A 20,348-nucleotide genomic window follows, 5' to 3' on the forward strand; every position below is an offset into this window, starting at 1 on the left:
ATTATTATCTTAAGATGATATAATTTTGAACCTGGAAAAAATGCAAGAAAAACAACAGAGTAAGTATTAAAAGCAGTGAGAATTTTGTGAAGTGGCTGAGAAAATCGTCAGTGGAAGTTCATGGCCTTCACATACCCAACAATAAGCAGTTAGAGGGTTAAAGATCAGACATCACTTATAACATGAACAAAATCAACTATTCTGTTTGGGAAAAAAATCAAACAAAGTTAAAAGACAAATGATAAAATGGAAAACCTTTGCAAATTATGGTAGGCAAAGGGCTTATTTCTGTAACATATGAAGAGCTCCTACAAACCAATAACAAAAAGAGTAAGAGCCCCAAATAAACATGGTCAAAAAACAGGTCATAGAAATGAAAATACAAATGGTTGTGCTGATTGCTCTCACTTTAAATTAAAGACAGTAAATTTCAAATGGGCTCCTAATGCTGCCCAGTAATCATACTGTTTCTTATTCCAATTAATCTCATACATTTCCTAGAGGATTAATTCATACCTTCTCCACTATAATCAAACATTGCCTTCTCTCCCATTCTCATTCTTCACTGGTACCACCCAAGTCTAAGCCATCCTATCTCTCACCTGGATTCTTCTATTAGCTTCCTAACTAGTAGCTGCAGTTATTCAACTATATGAGTCATTGATATGATTATTTATTAAAAAAATAACATTTATTCAGTTATTTATAGAATATCTATTCAGAAAGCAAATATTTGAGCACCTCCTGTATACTAAGCACTGTTCAAATTTGGGACATGGTAGAGAAGAAGACAAAGTCTTTGCACTCACAAAGCTTATCTTCCAGATGGGGAAACTGACAACTATATAAACATATATGTCAGGTGATGGAATCATAGTAGAAAAGTCAAGCAAAGAGGGAGGAATAACCAGTTGATGTTTTCTAAGAAGATCAGAGAAACTCTCCTTAGTAAGATGACATGTGAGCAGAGATTTTCAAAACTGAGGGAGGGAGCCTTGCAGTTATTAAAGTGGAGAACACAAATTCAAGCAGTAAAGAAAATAAATTCTAGGCATTAATAATGCAAATTATAGAGCTTACAACTCTTTAAAGATTTGATAGGGCCTGAAACTCTCTCCTTTATCACAGGTGGTGCCCATGATAAAAAGATAAATCAGAGCTAGTTCACACCTATTTCAAACATGAGCTAAACTGGTGGTTGTTGGTATATGTGAAGACCATGAACTTCTGTCCATGACAGAGGAAGCTAAGCTAAACACTGAATATTCATACCATGTTTAGTTTGAAAATAAACACAAATAACCCTCTTCCCTTCATTGACCCTCTAAGTTTTGGCTGACTTTACTGAAAAACATCCTTTTAATTTTATCCTGAAAACAACATGGAGAATGATTTTCTTCCAAAACAAGTTTTCCCTTGAAGAGAAACACATGTTCAAAGTACAAACAACATTCCAGTATCCGACTTAAGGCTACTTAGTTTTTACATGATGATATCATACTTAGGCTACTGAATGTGTTCCTGTACATATAATTTCTTCTACAATTCTGTAATTTAGGTCAGTCATGGAAGCAGACCCATCATTTCATGCAACTAGAAAACAACAAAGAGAACATGTTTCAAATACAAATACCTGCCAGGTTACAAATAATATCTAAGAGTAATCAAAATTAATATCCCAAGATAATATTTAAAAATAAAATTTACATGCTGAATTAGAAAATTTGTTTGTAAAGAAAATACATAAGAATAGCCAAGTAAATTTTAAGAAAAAAAAGACATGAATAAACCAGCTTACTGGGTATCTAAATAAAATACAAAGCTATAACAATTTAAAATGTAATATTGCATCAGAGAAATTGATAAGCGGAAAAGAGACAGAGCCTAGGAACATTCCTGTGATTATATGGTGACATTTCAAATCATTAGAAAAAGGATGACCCAATGACTCAAAAATAGCAGTAGAGCAATATTCATTTTGGAAAAAATAGAATAATTAGATCCCAACCACATATCACAAATGTATTAGAATAGTCCTAGCTGCAGTAACAGATAAACACCCTCAATCTCAGTGACTTAACCAAATACTCATTTTTCGCTTATGTAAATTCAGTAAGTGGTTGGGTCGAGTTCGAGGATCTGCTTCATGAAATCATGCAGACACCCTGGCTGACAGAACTGCACCATCTTCGAAACCTATCTTGCAAGGTTGCCCAGGGTATTAATATCTAGCTGGAAAACAAGGGCGAAAATGTGGAAGACTGCCTGTAAGTTTTGTGGGGCAGGTGAAAATCAGACAATCATTTTTAGCCATATTCCATTGGCCATTATTTGCCAAATTCAAGGATGCTGGGAAATGTAATTTAGCCAGATACCTAAAGAAAAGAAGAAATAGATTTAGTGAACAGTTAGCCAGTTTTTAACACAATATGTCCTTCTGTTTACCAAGTATCCCACCACACCTAGAGCATACTCCCTCCTTGCCCAGGTGAGACAATCCAAATTCCATCCAGTTATTGCAACCAGCTCGAAGTCCAAGCTCTGAATGATGCGTGGTTCTTTCCATCAGTTCTGAATGTGGTTTCTAGAGGTTCAGTGACACTTGCACTAATAACACAAGTTATGGAAATCTCTCTACTGTCACCAGGCCCAACAGACTATGGTGAAGCAAAGACAGGAGATTTGTAATAAAAATTGCCAACTGGTAAAGGGAAGATGGGAGACACACAGAAGGCACTGGTTTATAGTAGTTATGATGTCCTTCTGGCAGGCACTTGAGGTCCCTCTGATTTGGCAGTGGGGATATTTCCTTGACTTCAGTTTTGCTATCTGGAATGAACTGCTTATTCAATGTTCTTCATAGCTGTGGATCTACCCTTTTGAAGGTTCTCTTTTGTCCATTATCACATTTGAAATAAACGATAGGGATTGTGTCCTTCTTGGGGTCCTTTACAGTTTTTGCAACCCATCTCTTCCCTGAGCAAGTTTCAGAACCCCAACTTTAATGACAGAACATTTCAAGAATGCTGAAGTCCAGCCTTGCAATTTCTTTGGCATTACAAATAAGCAGACTCTTGTTTTTGAAGGAAAGGTATTTACTCAGTTACATATGCTAGCAGCATCTCCAAAATTCTTTCCTAAATATAAGTCTGAAGCCTGCTTTATTTTGTCCCTCCTTTGCCCCTATGCCTTAAAGTTATCATATTTAGGAGGAAATGCCTCATCTTTACCCAAGTCTGTGCTGGAGCCAGAAGCTTAGTGGATCTTTGCACATAATCTCTCATCATTTGGAACTAGAAGATGTGGCTTTTCCATCCTTTTACTTTTTATTTTTTTTCTGCTTGCAAACTAACAAATTATTGCCACATCCCATCTCTTTTTTTCTATCACTTTTATAAATGGAGACAGTAACAATCAACACTCACTACCAACATTCCATTTTCCAACCTCTTTCCCTAGAGCTATATGATCAGTAAGGCTGTGGTCCACCCTCTAAGAACCGCAAATGGCCATTTAAAAAATTGTTTTGTCACTGCATAATATAAATTTCCAGTTTTCTAGCCCTGGATATTAGTTTTCATCTTGATTGTCTGCTGGACCAATGCCAAGTATTTTGGATTTTTGTTACAATAGCTCCTTCTTCTAGCACCAATTTCTGCATCAAAGTAATGATACCTCTTCTATGAAAAAAATCTTAAATTCTCATTGGTTTAACACAATAGACGTTTGTTTGTTGATAAAACTTTAAGTCCAGTTAGCTTAAGTGGAGAAAAGGGTGGATGACTATGGTTCTCAAAGTTATTTAGGTTCCCAGGCTAATGGTTGTTCCTTCAGTTTAAAAAGGGGGTATTCTAATGTCTCCCTGGGAATTGACATCCAGCTGAGGGACAAAAGAAGAGTGGAGGATAGAACAGAATTTTATGGGCCAAACCTGGAAGTGGTTTACATAATTTTTGCCCATATTCCACTAAGCAATTTTTAACTCACATGACCCCAACCTGACTATGAGGTTGAGAAATGTAGATTAAGCTGTGTACTAATTGGTTTGATTAAGCAATTTGCCAATCTCTGCCAGAATACACAGGGGTAAGTTCCAGATAGATTAAAGGCTAAAGGTAAACCTAAACCTATAACGGTACTAGAGGAGACTATAGCAGAATTATTTAGAGATGTCAAGAAATCTACAGGGTATGGGAGTTCCATGGGTCTACATTGGGCACTCAGGAGAAAGACGTAGGACAGAGCAGAGATAAGAGAAAACTTTCCTTGATGGCGCAGGCATGAAAGAGGAGAGACTACTGATGCAGGGAAGACACAAATACCCACCAGGATCTTTCTTCTTTACTGAGAAAAAAATGCCTTAAGCCAGCGCAAGGTCACTAAACACTGTCAACCAAAGCACAGGTGAAAACTCACTGTGACTTAAGGGAGGGTAAAAGGAAAAAAACCCTTTGCATCCTTGGGAAGGGTCAGGAAGTTATCCTGTGCCCAGAGTATTATACAGATCTCCTAACTTGGGGAGGGACAAGAAACTCTCCTAAACGAAATTCACTAAGGGTACAAAAAAGTTTAGCTGCTACAAGCAAGAGCAGCAGGATCACCGAGAAAGCCACAATCCTAAGATACAGCCATAGTCCTGTAAGTATGAAAACCACAGAAAGCACGTTAAACATCAAGAGTTCAAAGAATTCTTTCCATGAGTTCTTTTTTGAGGAATCTACTAGAAAACGAACTTCATCAAAACAAAAGATGACTGGGATAACTTTAGCAATTTAGCTTTAATATACTTAATTGCAAATCTAAGATTAAAATTAAGGTGGAGGGGCTGGCCCTGTGGCCGAGAGCTTAAGTTCATGTGCTCCACGTTGGCAGACCAGGTTTCATTGGTTCGGATCCTGGGTGCGGACATGGCTTCGCTCATCAGGCCATGCTGAAGCAGTGTCCTACATAGCACAACCAGAGGCACTCACCACTAGAATCTACAACTATGTAGTGGAGGGCTCTGGGGAGAAGAAGAAGAAGAAGAAGAAGAAGAAAAGAAGATTGGCAATCTTCTTCTCCAATCTCCTCCACCTGCTCAGGTGCCAATCTTTAAAAAAAAAATTAAGGTGGAGACAAGGGTAGAAGAATAATACGTTGTATAACAATGCTCTATGTTATGTGTTGCGTTCCAATAAAGTAAAATAAAGCAACTAAAAATGGGAGGAGAAAGGAGGTGGAGCGAGGAAAGTAGTATAAATTAATTAACTGTGATTTAGGCAACAAATAAATGTTAAGGGATGCCATTAAAAATGGACAATATAGATGTGAATAAAAAAATAAGGGACTAAGGGCATTAAAATATGTACAAGCACAAAGATAATCACTAGAACAGAAATATTAACCTTCCTAAATATCAAACTTAGGAATATCTTTTAAAAAAAGAAAGCACAGCAAACACATTATGAAGAGAAACAGAAAATATAAAAGATATAATAATTACAGCACAAGGTAATCTGACAGAATTGAAAGAAAAACGATTCATCTTATCAAGAAATCTTGAAGGACTTAATTTGCCTATTAAATGGAAGATTTTCAACTTGGCTCATAAAGACCCAACAATATGCTATATTCAAGAGAAACACCTAAAACAGAATGGTTCATAAAGGCTAAAAATTAATGAGATAGTCAAAGGTATTCCAGGCAAATGGAGACACTAAGAAAGCAGACACAGCAACACTGATATCAGATAAAGTAGAAAGCAAACAATAGTAGGGAAATATTTTCTAACTGACTCCAAAGCCATACGCAAAAAGAAAATAAAAGGAAATAAAAAGAACAACTGATACATCAGATTACATACAATAAGCGGCAAACAACATGATAAAAAAGTAAACAACATAAATAAAATCAAAAGACAATGACAAATTGGGAAAAAATATTTGCAATACATATAAAAGATAGAGGGCTAGTATCCTTAATACATAAGTAAATCTTAAAAATTAGGGGAAAAAGACAAAAACAAAAAAACAACTTATCAATGGAAAAGTGGACAAGATGAAAAAAAATTCACAAAATTTGACATAAAAATAGTCCTTAAAAATCAAAAAAAGTACTCAACTATATCCACAAGAGAAATGCATAATAAAACTACATTGAGGTAACATTTCTCACCTATCATTTTGGCAAAACTCAAAATGTAAAACACCATATTCTATTGGAGAGGTTGTGGGGAAATAAGCCTCTCTCATACACTGCAGGTGAAAATACAAATTATTACAACCTTCATGAAGGAAAATTTGGCAGTTTTTAACAAAACTACACATGCATTTACCTTCTGATGTAACATTACTACCTCTAGGAATTGATCCCAAAGACATTCCTCCAACAATATAAACATACATACTGTTGGTTCATATTTTCTTTGCAACATTGTTTGTAGCTGGAAAATAACCTATATGCCCATACACAGATAAATGGTTGAATAAATTGATAGATTTACCCAATGGGGTACTATAAAGGTTTTTTGTTTGTTTTGTTTTAAATGAGGAAGATCTTTACGGACAAATTTTCAGTGACTTCCAGCATAGGTATATATATTTTTTTCTCTAATTTATTTTTATTGTAGTCATAATAGCTTATAACATAGTGAGCTTTCAGTTGTACATTATTGTTTGTCATACACCGTATATATTTTTAAATGAAAAAAACAATGTTCATAAAAGCATCTAGGGAATGCTAATTTTTATGGAAGAAAGAAAATGAGATAAGAAAATATACATATATTTGTTCTGTGCAAATATAAGTACAGGAAGGAGAAACCAGGGACTAGTGAGATTATCTGTTGCAGATGGATGGGAATGAGGTGAAAAAAAAGAAACATTGGAAGGGAGGAGTAGCCATTTCTCAGAGTGTACCATTTTGTGCAGCTCTGACTTATGGAACAATGTTAATGTTTCACATGCATAAAGAAAAAGAAAGAAATAAAATTAGCAAGGATGGAGGAAAAAATCCTTAAAATAAAATACCATCAGAAACATATGAACTAAACTGCATTTCAAATGAAGTACTACATGGACAAGAGAGAAAAAAGCACTAACTTGGGTAACCTTTTTTTTTGTGAGGAAGATTGGCCCTGAGCTAACATCCATTACCAATCTTCCTCTTTTTGCTTGAGGAAGATTGTCCCTGAGCTAACATCTGTGCTAACCTTCTTCTATTTTGTATATGGGATGCCACCACAGCATGGTTTGATGAGTGGTGTGTAGGCCCATGCCCGGGATTCAAACCCGCATATCCCAGGCTGCCAAAGTGGAGTATGCAAACCTAACCACCAAAGCATTGGGCTGGCCTCTAACTCAGGTAAATTTTTATTATTATTTTTAAAATTGAGATAGAATTCACACACAATAATACTCTTTTAAAGTACACAAGTGGATTTTTGTATATTCACAGTTGTGGAACCAACACCGTCATCCAATTCTAGAATACATTCATGAATCCAAAAAGAAATGCCATACTCATTAGCAGTCATTCACTAATACTACCTCTCCCAGTCCCTAGCAATTACTAATGTACTTTTGGTCTCTACAGATTTATCTATTCTGGATATTTCATATGAGTGGGACGATATTTTGTGTTTGGCTTCTTTCTTAGCATGATGTTGTCAAAGTTTATCCATGTTATAGTGTGTTTCGATGCTTCATTCCTTTTTATGATTGAATAATATTCCATTGCATGTATATACCACTTCTGTTTATCTGGTCATTAGTTGATATTTGGGTTGTTTCCTCTTTTTAGCTATTATGTATAATGCTATTATGGGCATTCATGTTCAAGTTTTTGTTGAAACACGTTTGCAATTGTCTTGGAGTATACAGATATGATGGGACATGTGGGGTCATATGAGACTCCCATTATGCCTGTTGGTGCACTTGATGGTACCCACAAATCTTTGAGGATCTGTTAATTTTCCTTCATTCTTTTTTTCCTGTTCCTCAGAGTGGATAATCTCAATTGACCTATCTTTAGGTTCACCAAATCTTTCTTCTGCTTGCTTGAATCTGATGTTGAGCCCTTCTGTTGAAATTTTTGTTTCAAATTTGTACTTTTCAACTCCTAAATTTCTTTTGGTTTCCTCTTTATAATTTCTATCTCATTATTGATATTCTCTATTTGGTGAGACAGTGTTCTCAGACTTTTAGTTCTTTAGGTGTGGTTTCCTTTGGTTCTTTGAACATATTTAAAATATCCTATTTAATGTCTTTGTCAAATAAATCCAAAACCTGGGCCTCCTTGGGAGAGTTTCTATTGATTGCTTTTTTCTTTCTGTCTATGGGTCATAATTTTTCTGTGTATGCTGTATGTTTTGTTGAAAAGTAGACATTTAAAATAATATAATGTTGCAACTCTGGAAATCAAATATTCAGTTGTTCCCAGGGCTTGTTCTTGCTATTTTTGTTGTTGTTGTTTAGTGACTTTTTCAAACTATTTTTGTGAAGCCTTTATTTTTTGTTGTGTATCGCCTTTAAAATCTCTGCTTCATTAGCTTAGTGGTGCACTAATAACTGGACAGTTATTTCATTAAATACCTGAAATAAATATTTCTCTGATTTCACTGATAGGCTATGTGTGTGTGTTGGAGTACACCTTCAACACTTAGTCAGGAAGTTGACAACTCCACCTTAGCCTTCACTTCCTGCTTGTGCAGTCTCAGGATCAGCCAGAGTTGAGTTTAGGGCCTTCTCAGCTCTTTCCTGAACATGTGCCCCTATGCATGTGTGTGACTTCCTCAATCCCCCAAAATATGCCAGAACTTATCAAAGTCCCTAAGGATATTGAATTCTCCAAATTTCCTTTCAAGTTTTTTGATTAACTTCTTGTTTGTCCCAACTGTTATTCATTGCCTCAGGCAGCCATGACGTTAAACAATTACCTCTAATTGTTCTCAAAAAGTGATCTCAGGAAAATGGCTTTTCATACCAGGCAAACTCTTAGTTAAGTCAAATGAAGACAGACCTGCAAGAGGGGTCCTTCCAGTGAACTACCAAACTGGTCAAATAATTACAATTCTCAAGGAAGGTGTCTTTGAAGAAGCTCCAATCCTGTTTGGCTTTCTCCAGTGGCTGTCAAGTTGCTGGTTTTCATAGTGATTGTGGGCTGGATCTGGAGAATGGCGGATCTGGAGAATGGCGGATAATAGGGCAAGTTAAAATGTCACAAAGGTAACTGTTCTTATCAAGATTCAGCCATTTTTCTTGGATAATACTCCCTAGATTGTTGTAAGCCTTTGGTTAATTCCATAGTTCTGAAAAAGGTGATTCTGACAATATGGACACTTTTCTCTTGGTCTTTTCTGGTGAGGATTTCTGGATGTCCTTACTCCATCATTTTTGCTGACATTATCCAAGGTAACTTTCAAACTTAGTTTTAAGACCATAATGCCCTCAAGCTAAAAAAAAAAAAAAAGACCTCCAAGGATATATTGAAGTTTGGTTCTGTTTTACAGAGGCAGCAGTAAGCAATTCTGAAACTAACTTCTGTGTATTCTAGGGTTGTGAAAATAAGTAAATATACCGTGAATAATGGGAACCATCTTTCTCACTGTTAGAGAAAGGACTTAGATGTCAGAAGGACAGAGAAGACAGCTTGAGGAGGCTCCCACTAGTCAAATTAAGGATAATTTGAATATCAAAATAAACAAGAGACTTGTATTTATGACCATTATAGAATAACAGGGACTAGCTTTGCTCTTCTACATTAAACAACTAGAAAACTGGATAAGATACATGAAGCAATGTTTTCAGACAATGAACAAAAAGCAGTACAGGACAGTAACATCTGAGAAAAAAACAAAGGAGTTGAGTGCTACAAGTGCACCAGTTCACTGCCTGAGGAATTTATGAACTGTAATGCAGGGGGAAGGAACCCCAAAATAGCCCAGTGGCCTTATTGAAGAGACAGAGTTCAGAATGTAGATAGGTTAATGTGACTAGAATTTGTGAAGCAAAATACTGGAGGACAGAGGTAGACAGAATAGAATGTGCTCTGGAAATCTAGAGGAGGGTCCCCTCAAGTCTGTGGTAATAGACTGACCTGTGCAATGCATATAAAGAATCTCACAAGGCCAGGGGAAAAAAGTCACTAGAAAGGAGTTAATGGAACAACCCCAAGAGCTTACACAGGCCCAGGTATAGTGTGTGTTCTCATCAGACACAACAGAAAAATTTCCTAGTAAACAAAGCATTAGGTAGAGTTCTTAGAAGGCTAATCCCTCAGTAGTGGGGCCAAATGGGCCCTAGACCAAGGTTCCTCAACCTTAGCACTGTTGACATTTTAGACTTGATAATTCTTTGTTGCATATACTATAGAAGGTTTAGCAGCATCCTTGATCTATATACACTAGATGTAGCATCCCTCTCCCCAGTTGTGACACCCAAAATACCTCCAGACTTTGCCAAATGTCTCCTAGGGGTAAAAAGTGCCCCAAGCTGAGAACCACTGAAGACAAGATCATTACAACAACCATTAATGTTCCATATGTTCAAGGAATTAGAGAAAAATATGAATATGATGAAGAGACAAAGTATTACAACAAAAACAATAAAAATGTTTTGGAGGGTTATGTATAGAAGCAAAATGTATACAAACAATAATAGAAAGGCTGGGAGGAAGGAAATTGAAGTGTACTGTAGTCAGGTACTTACACCATATGTAAAGTGGTATACTACTACTTGAGGTTAGACTTTGATAAATTAAAAATGTGTATTATAAAACTTATAAGCCAATAATAGACAAAATGAAGTAATAAAAAATACTCAATTAATAAAAAATACAAAATAAAAGAGCAATCCATGAGATCATCCCGAAACAAACTTAAAAACTAAATAAATAGGAAAGAAAGGGAAACTCTTCCTCATTATAAAAAGCCAGCTAATAAATGCAGAAACAAGAAGAAATTTTTTTAAAAAGTCACCAGTTACAACTATTATCACAGTAACTGTTTCAGAGAAGCATCATGAATGAATGTTAAAACTAGTCAATGGGGATGGTTAAGTTTACGTGCTTCACTTCGGCGGCCCAGGATTTCACTGGTTCAGGTCCTGGGGGTGGACATGGCACCACTCATCAAGCCACGTTGAGGCAGCACCCCACATAGCACAACCAGAAGGACCTACAACTAGAATATACAACTTTGTACTGGGGGGCTTTAGGGAGAAGAAGAAGAAAGAAGATTGGCAACAGGTGTTAGCTCAGGTGCCAATCTTTAAAAAAAAACAAACAAACCAGTACATGAAAGTTTCAGAACAAGATATTTACATAATCTCAAAGTATCTCTCCACAAGATAATGATTAATTACAAAGAGAAAAACAGTAACTTTCCAGTGGAGAAACTTCATAGCTACCACTTAAAACAAGTAAGCAAAGTTAACATTGCCAGTAATGGGCCATATTAACATCATTTGCCTCCTGATAGTATGCACTGGGATGAATACAACATCCCTTCTGTGACATTCCTACCAAAAGTGCGTAACTTGAATTTAGTAATGGGAACATTAGACAAACCCAGATAAAGGGACAATGCAAAATAAACTGGCCTGTACTTCTGAAAAATATCAGTGTCATAAAATACTCAGACAGACTCAGGAAATTTCCCAACTAAAGGAACATGACAATTGAATATAAGGTGACAACTGAATGCTGCTGAATATTCTGTTGCTGTAAAACGACATTAGGACAACTGAAAAAATCTGAATATTTGATAACTGGATTGTGGTAATACAAGAGAATAGCGAATTACTTTATTTTAAATGAGAGAATATAAACAGGGGAGAGGAGAAAGAAGAAAGAAATGGGGAGAGAAAAGGGTGAGAGGAAGAGAGCAAATGGAGAGGGGGAGGAGAAAGAGGGACAAAGAGAAGAAAAGGAAGAAGAGGAGGAGAAAGACAATGAGGAGGGGAAGGGAGGGAGGATTAAAGCAAAGGATAAAGCAAATGGAGTAAAATGTTAATATTTGGGGAATTTGGGTGAAGGGTATTGTGTACTAAAGATCTTGGCCTTGTCCAAAGCCCTTGGCTTTTTAGAGGCAATCTATGTCATACCTGAAAAAAAGTGTCTTTGTTTAGGGTAGGAGCTGGCTACACTAACAAAGACCAACCATGTGATTTAAAATGGGAGGTTTGAGTCATGTGGTACCATCAATCTGGTGCAATCATGCAGGCAATCCAACAATCATGCTTACATATTGAAGTCACAATAAAAATTCTGGACACTAAAGTTTGAGTGAGCTTGTTAGATTGGCAATACTCTGTGCATACTCATGCCAGGATAGAAACGTGTCCTGAGGACAACAGAAGCTTTGCGTTTAGAACCCTCATAGACTTTGCCCCATGCATCTCTTCCTTTGGCTGGTTGTAATTTGTACCCTTTCCCCAGAATAAACTATAACTGTGAATATAATAGGTTTCAGTGAGTTCTGGGAGTTTTTCTAGCATATTTTTGAACCTGACGGTATCTGGGGAACCCTCCTCCCTTTCCCTCCCCCCTTTCCCTTCCTCCAAACCTGCAGTTACTGTCAGACGTCTTCACTTTTCTTGTAATAATTTTTCATAATTAAAATTAATATAAGTTAATTTCAATTTGACATAACTGAAATTATATCAATAAAAATTTAAAAGAAAAAAGAGGTAGAAAAAAAAAATTTGTACTCAACACAGAAAAAATAATTTTCTTTCTGCATAATCTCTTGAATTTCATTGCTCTAGTTATCTAAATTCTTAAGCTCTTGTAAAAGAAATGATTCTCCAGAGCTTGTGAGTTCCTTCTAACCAGAGGTGTTCCCTGCCATTAACAGCACCAATGCATAGAAAACACGGAATTTAGTTAGAATGATTTAGTTAACTAACAACCTTTAATTTCTCACGGAATAGCGAAAAGTGAAGCACGTGAAAGGGTTTTAAAATCTTGTTTTCCTTTTGAATAACAGTACTAAGTATAAGGTAGTCCTTTCCTCAGCGAGTCATCTCATAACCTCTCTGCTCAGCTCTCAGTGGAATTGCTCTTTCAATCATACCTCCTTCAGAATTGGTTCTTATAAATTCCAAACTATCATTCCTCAAAAAACCTTTCCATAAGAACACGTGGCCAAATAAAGAGATGTTACACATTCTTGATTCAACAGAAATATTTACACGCAGTGAAATAGAGAACGAATTTTTGGTTGTGTTGCTATATTTAAAACAGTATGTTGTCTAAATAACTGAAGTATATTTCAGAAATCCAAAACTGTCCTGGGAAACTAAAACAGTCAAAAAGTACAAGATCACAAATAATTAAAACTATAATAAAAATTAATATTTATTTGTATAATTTACTACTTGTATACCCATAATAAAAGTTAGAATTTTTGTTTTGCTAACAAGAATGACAGCAAATATGATCTATTTTAAACAGCTATTATTTCCTCATATTTTTCCATTATTATTTTAAATATACCTTGGCATTTATTTTCAAGGCAAAGAAATATAGACATAAACCAGTGAAACACACTTCATGATAAGCACAAATAAGAAAATCTGAGATAGCTGTAATTCCAAAATTCTTTTAGAGATAAAGAGAATAGCCTGGCCATATTATTAAAAATCAATTTAAGAATGTATTTGATTTATGGAAGGCTTATACAAGCATAACTTGAACACACTTAAAAAGCAAAATAAAGACGAAAACAAACTTGTTTCTATGACCCTTCCAAAGAGACTTATTCAAATACAAGTTTAAATAATGAGCTGGTTAAAAAAAAATAAAGAAAATAATTTTTAGATGGAAAAGTTCACAAAAATGGTACTAATCAATCATCAAATGTAATTTTTTTCCCCTGAAACACAGCAATTTTAGATTGCTGTTCTTTCCGCCTCCTGCTTGCTTCCCATGAAGGATGAAGAGGCAGCTGTGACTGTTGTTTTGTATTTTGAAGTCCTCTTTGTGTACTCTTATTAAACTGATTCTTGATCTGAGGCTCATGTTGCTGAAAACCTGGGAGGAGAAAGAAAAAAAACAAACTATATACCTAAATAGCATACAAGGGAAATACACTTCATCTTCTGAAATCAGTATTTAAGAAAGAAATTTAGTCTTACTTAAATAGAATACCTCACAATTTAAAATTTACGTCCAACAGGGAACAGTGTGAAGTTGAAATGTACGTGAGACGGCAATTATGGGACACATGCTTTCTAATCCTTGTAAACAGATGTTTTATTGTGTGCCTCCTAATATATGCTACGCTGTCTTACTTACATTGACATTAAGAAAGGCAAAACAACCCAGACAACATGGAAGGCCAAAAAAAAAAAACGCATCTTGTATTTTCAAAGGAATATCATTAGCTGATGACATCTATGAGTGGAGCAGACGTAGCCAGAAAATTCACGTTTTACCAAGACATTGGATCTGACAATGTGGATGGGACAGATTTATTTTTAAAGAGCTATTAACTGATTCCATTCCTTTTTGTTATTGATTGCAAGGTAAATTACTTGTAATGTGTAAGTTGTGATTACAAGGTAAATTACTAAATCTATTCAAATATAAGACAAAGTGCTTTTTAATCATACAGTTACCCACCAGATAGGAGGGTGGCAACTTGCATTTTAGTCCCTACCAGCCTCTTACAGCATGAGGAACCTCAATTGCCTTATTGTGAACAAACTACTATTTGGGGGTGGCATACCAGTCTGAAAAGACATGAATCAATGCATATTTACAGAATTAGAAAGAACAAGGGAGGCAAAAAATTTAATATAGATTTATTAATCAGTCCTAGGGGTGGATAATTTCTCTACTGCAAGTTAGACATCATAGTCAAAAGCCTTTTAAAGATCTCCTTAAAAACCAAATATCATAATGTTAAACAAGTGCACGCAGTTTGGGATAACATTTCCAAAACATCACTGTACACAGATTCAAAATGTCCTGTATTTTGTACAAATCACATGTGCCCTACAAAGCGGTTATAATACTCAGCATGGCTCTAGTAATGAAGGATGAGGAGTTTAAACGGTAAGTGACACTGTTTCATGAAAATTGAGATTTAAATAAGGCTGTATTTCTAAATGAACATGTTTTATATAATTAAGCAAAGTAAACTTGTATCATCAATAAATTGATAAATGAAATATTATAAATATATAAGCTGAGCAAAACCAAACAAAAACCTTTTTACTTGGTTAAGTTTACAGTTATCCTATGTTTATGAATATATGGTAAATGAGGCAGATGGTCACGTGTTTGCCAAATCTAGTTTTCTTTTACTGCTAGGTGCAGAATCAGAATGTATTTCTCATCTTGCTACTGTTAGATGAGGCCATGTAACTGAGTTACAGAAAATGGAATGTGAAAAAAAGGTGTGACCATACAAACCTCACATTCAGTCCTCTAGTCTCTCTCTTTCCTAACGAGCAAAGAGAAACAGACCTCCTAGAGGCATAAGATGGAAGGGGACTGCAAGGAGCAGACATACTGTGATGAATGAGAAATACATCACCGAATTTTGGTAGTTATTTGTTACAGCAGATAGTCTACTATGAATAATACTGAAGTGGTACTCTGAAGGCCATTAAATTTGGCATTGGCGGGGCCGGCCGAGTGGTTAAGTTCGCACATTTCGCTTCAGTGGCCCAGGGTTTTGCCAGTTCAGATCGTGGGCGCAGACTTGGCACTGCTCATCAGGCCATGCTGAGGTGGTGTCCCACATGCCACAAACAGAAGGATCCGCAACTAAAAACATACGACTATGTACCAGGGGGCTTTGGGGAGAAAAAGGAAAAATAAAAAATCTTAAAAAAAAAAAAAATTTTGGCATTGGCTTAGCAGTTTAGTGGCAGGTGGTAAGGAAATGAATATCTGAGGCTGAAAAGTGAGCAATCCTATGTGCTACAGAAACAGGTCAAACTGCTGCCAGTGAAAACTTGGGAAGCAGGCTGCACACCTCTGGAGTCTGCAGCATCAGGTTAAGTGATTGGAAAGAATAAAAAGATTAGTGTACTGATAGGTCTTTGGCAATGTACTACAAAAAAGAGAAGAGTTTAGGGAAAAATCGGCCAGCGCATGGGCAGAAGCTAAAGGGAAGAGAGAGTCCAGATATTTGGGAACCTAAGACTTAGAAAGCCTTTGGATTCCAAACAGTAAGAGATAAGACTGAGACAGATTTTAAGCAGTAAAGGCCCACAGAATTCAGCCCTGGAGCAGAGGAAAGAGTAAAGGTATGGCGTTCTCAACCAAACCCGAGAGTTTCAATGCAGCAGACACTGAATGACAGTGGGGGTGGGAAAAAAACCCATGTAAGGGCTTCTTACATAAAATAAACATAAATAAGACAATTGTGAGAACCAGCTCTAGGAAAGACGTTTTGGTGTGGTAACAAGCTCATGGATGAACTGAGTGAAAACAAAGAGGTCAGAAATCCACTAAGCTTTGGAGGGAATTATATTGTGAAGGGAATCACAAGACTGGGCTGGAAAAAAACCTCTGACTGTTAAGACTTTAAACCATCCTCAGGACCATATAGGTTTATCAGTCACTTAGGGCAATCCCCAAGGAGATCGTACTAAATGTATGCTTCAGATGTGGCCAAGGCACAAAGACCCCCCCAGAGGACAGTCAGGGACCACGGAGAAGAACAATGGGTAAGGAAGTTCCTTTCAGATCCTTCACAATTTTCGCTCAGACATGTTGTGTGCCTCCTATTTTCCCCTTAACTGACTGAGAGTTTTTACTGTGGGTACCTCGTCCCCGCTCTGCCACTAAATACTCGGTATGAGTTGGAGGCAGGCAGTTTGTCTTTTTAGTGCATAAGCCCAAACTCTGAGTAATCACATCCATCAGATCTGATGGAAAGCACTGCATCGTCACTCTGTGATCCTGGGCTTTCAGCTGGATGCAGTGACTGGATGCGACTTTGGGTTGGCTTCCTTGGGAAGGAGGTAAGTGTGTTCTATGTGTGGGAGGAAAAGTGAAATAGGCATCTGGTGACCGACAGGATGGTCAGTGGCAGACGGTTATGTGTTCAAGAAATTCCACTTTCTTTTTCCTTCTAGCCACAGTTAGGCTGCATTTCTTAGCTCTTCTGTGGCTAGATAACATCATGTAATTGAATTCTGGCTAATGAAATGTGAGCAGAACTGATTCCTGCTACTTTCAGGCCTGGCCCACGAAAACCTCTTGCAAAATTCTCCATGTACTCTATTTCCTTCTGTTGGTCAAATGGAGAATACTTGGGAACTGGAGGAAGGAGCCAAAAGATGGTAGGAGCCCGATCCTTGAAGGACTGTGAAACATAGGCCCTCGGCCGATTCACAGTGAACTGTGATATGAGTCAGAAATACATTTTTATTATTTTAAGTCAGTGAGAGTATGGGATTATATACAGAGGTGAGCCTACCCAAATATATTAAACTTAATTTGTTACAAATTAATCTGAAAATACTTTTACTACTAACCCAGAAAGTAACATACTTGTTTTGTTACTTAATGTTTAACGGCATGGCATTGACTAAGATAAAACTTACATAATTTACTTAAAGAATGTGTTGATTTAGTTCAAGATAAATTAAATAGACCTAGTATTTCCTGATAAGTTTTGTCTATATCTTTCCCACTGGCAGGACATACGGGAAAAAAAAATTATACTGATAAAAGCTGCTCTGTTTCCATTTCCTCAGTACATAATTCATTCATGCTATTAAGCAACCAGAATTTTTCATCCTTCCACTTTGGCAAAGCGTTACTCAACTGCATATGGAGATCAAGCAGTCAGTAATACGTACCTGGGGTTTTGATTTTCGGAGCCTGTTCTCTATAATTCCTAAAATAAAAACACCATTAGGACTTTTAAAAGATAAATCATCTAACCTTAAGAACGTAGTATAATAAAACTCACTCAAAAGATTATCATACTCCCTCATCCCACCAGCAATCAATAAAAAAAATTATGAAAATCCCAGGTTTTAGCTAAATCAAAGGTTTGTTAGACTCCAATACAGAAGCATGTAGGAATTTTCCTCTCACCATCCTTATAGGACTTCTGGTCATAAAATATCCTATCTTGATTCCCTTGTACCTACTCTTGAGAACTATCTAGACAAAGAATTTCAAAAGTCTTCTCACAGCTGTAATAAGTCACATACAACTCAAGTTAAGATTTATATTTTGTGGGAGAAGGAAGGGATAGTGGTGTTATTTTCAAGAGACAAAAATTGTAGCCTTTTGAGGCAGGTTTAGGAGATATAAGTAATAATTTAATTGTTTTCAAGGTTGAAAGATGGTTGTGTGTCTTTTCTATGCTCTGACTTCTTTGAAAAATTTCAACATAACATTTCTCAAATCTATTAAAAATTATCCCCGGCCTATAAATTACAGAAAAGTAATTTACTGAAGAAAATAGCTGTTAATGAAATTAGCTAACCACGATCTTTACCCTAAAATGTGAAGATATCCCCTTCCAGATTAGAATTACAAATGAAATTAAATTTATCGATTTACAGCAGAACAGCTGTGAAAAGCGCTGGTCCACAGCAGGGAATGAGACAGCAGCATCATCAAATATAAAGCAGTGTGGAGAAACTCAGTATTAGGGCAAGCAGCCTTATAGACTGCAACAAAAAGAATACAATGTTTACAATAACGGCCCTGGGTCATCAAGGAAAAAAACCACTATATTCTTTTCAGAAAGTTCTCTTTAAAGAGTGAGGTCTGTGAGACATTTCTAAAAGCTTTTCATCAAAAGCTAACTCAAAGTTTCAAAACTTTGATAACTGAAGGGATAAAGTTAAATTAGCTAGACAAATTATTTGGCTATAACATCTCATTTTCTGACACTGGATAAGTGTGGCACTACTATACGAGTATTATATTATCTCAATGTAAATGTGAAGAGGGCCAAGTCTAAACACAGGATGTATTATATAAACTAGAGTTATGTATAGGAGATAGTATGCCATTGTTAGGATGTGTAGATATTTCAAATCTCTAAAAAAAGTAAGAACTAATAACTACTTCAGAATAGAAAAATACTCTTACCTTCTAGAGCTTTTAGATCCAGATAAAGAATGGAAAAACACTGATTCAAACTTTCTGGCTTCTGTACTTGGCTTGTTTTTGTCATTTCTTATATCTTGATGAGTTTCAAGTATATCTTCTTCAGGTAACAATTTTTGGGGTTTTTTTTGTTCCTTAACTGAAGAATGACAACCACTTTCCTTCTTTCTTGTCCGTCTGACTTTCCCAATGAAGAAGTCGTCACCACTATCACTATCCTCAGACATGGAAGATTGTTTGTAAAACCTTTCTTCTGTGCTATCATCAAAATCCTCTTTCTCTTCTTCATGTAAATCTTCTCCATCACTGTCACTACCAAGTGAGCTATCAAACTCTTTCTTTTTTTCGGTTTGACTTAACGTGTTCATTTTGGGGTCAGTAGATGTCTTCTGGGGTTCAGAGGGAACGACAGAATCCTTTTCAGAAGGTTTTGATGGGGAATTTGGAATATCCACTACTTTGGGTTCATGTTTCATCTTGACTATTTTTTCTTTTGAATTATTTATTGGTTTCTTTGCCAATATTTTGGCTTCTTTCTCTTTTTGCTCACTGATAATAGTTCCTTTATGCTGTAACTTACTGGCATCATCACTTGAACACAAAGTGTCCTTGGAATGATTTTCTTCTGAAACATTCTTTGATGACTTAACTTCAGCAATATTTTGTCTTGCATCTTTAAAGGCTTTGACAGCAGCTACAAGAGAAATAGAATATGACTTATTTTAGTATTAAAACAAATACTATAAAATACCACTGTTTCATTACAGTATTTCTAAAATTACTTGAAAATACTTAAGAGGAAAATTGGAATTTATACTAAATATGTATAATGAGTGTGAAGGTACAAAGAAATCTATTGACTTTTTACAAACTAAACTTATAAGAAATGCTCAGAGGTATCCATTTTAAATCTCTAAAATTAAAAGAAAATCTTCCTTTCACATCTTGGCATTATGAAGAATATTAAAAACTTCACTGAATACAAATAAATGAAATGGCAACTTTAATTTCTATAGGAATAATGCATTGATATGATTGTAGGATATTATAAATTGTGTTTTCAGACACAAAAATAAATATCTTCTAATCTGTTACAAAATCATATAATTCTTTCAATACATTTTATAATACACTCATAAAAACTATGTGATTAAGTGGCAACATCAAAAGTAATAATATGAATTATATCAATATTTAGAAAATCAATTGTACTCAATATCACCATAAATATATATGAATATATAACATATATATTCATATATTAAAATTAAGGAAAA

At 35.8% G+C, this 20,348-nt stretch overlaps 1 protein-coding gene across 1 annotated transcript in view; it reads right to left on the reverse strand.

Annotated features, from left to right (window-relative positions):
• Positions 1 to 13,310: 13,310 nt before the first annotated feature.
• The window catches only part of SRFBP1 (serum response factor binding protein 1), a 68,585-nt gene continuing 61,547 nt past the window's right edge, over positions 13,311 to 20,348 (reverse strand). The window contains exons 6-8 of the mRNA XM_001503340.6: positions 19,054 to 19,765; positions 17,802 to 17,839; positions 13,311 to 14,010 (exon numbers count right to left, since the gene is read on the reverse strand). Of these exons, the coding sequence (XP_001503390.2) occupies positions 13,826 to 14,010; positions 17,802 to 17,839; positions 19,054 to 19,765 (935 nt within the window). The 3' untranslated portion in view covers positions 13,311 to 13,825. The remainder of the gene's footprint in view (positions 14,011 to 17,801; positions 17,840 to 19,053; positions 19,766 to 20,348) is intronic.

Source organism: Equus caballus, chromosome 14 (genome assembly GCF_041296265.1).
Source record: "Equus caballus isolate H_3958 breed thoroughbred chromosome 14, TB-T2T, whole genome shotgun sequence".
Lineage (NCBI taxonomy): Eukaryota > Metazoa > Chordata > Mammalia > Perissodactyla > Equidae > Equus > Equus caballus.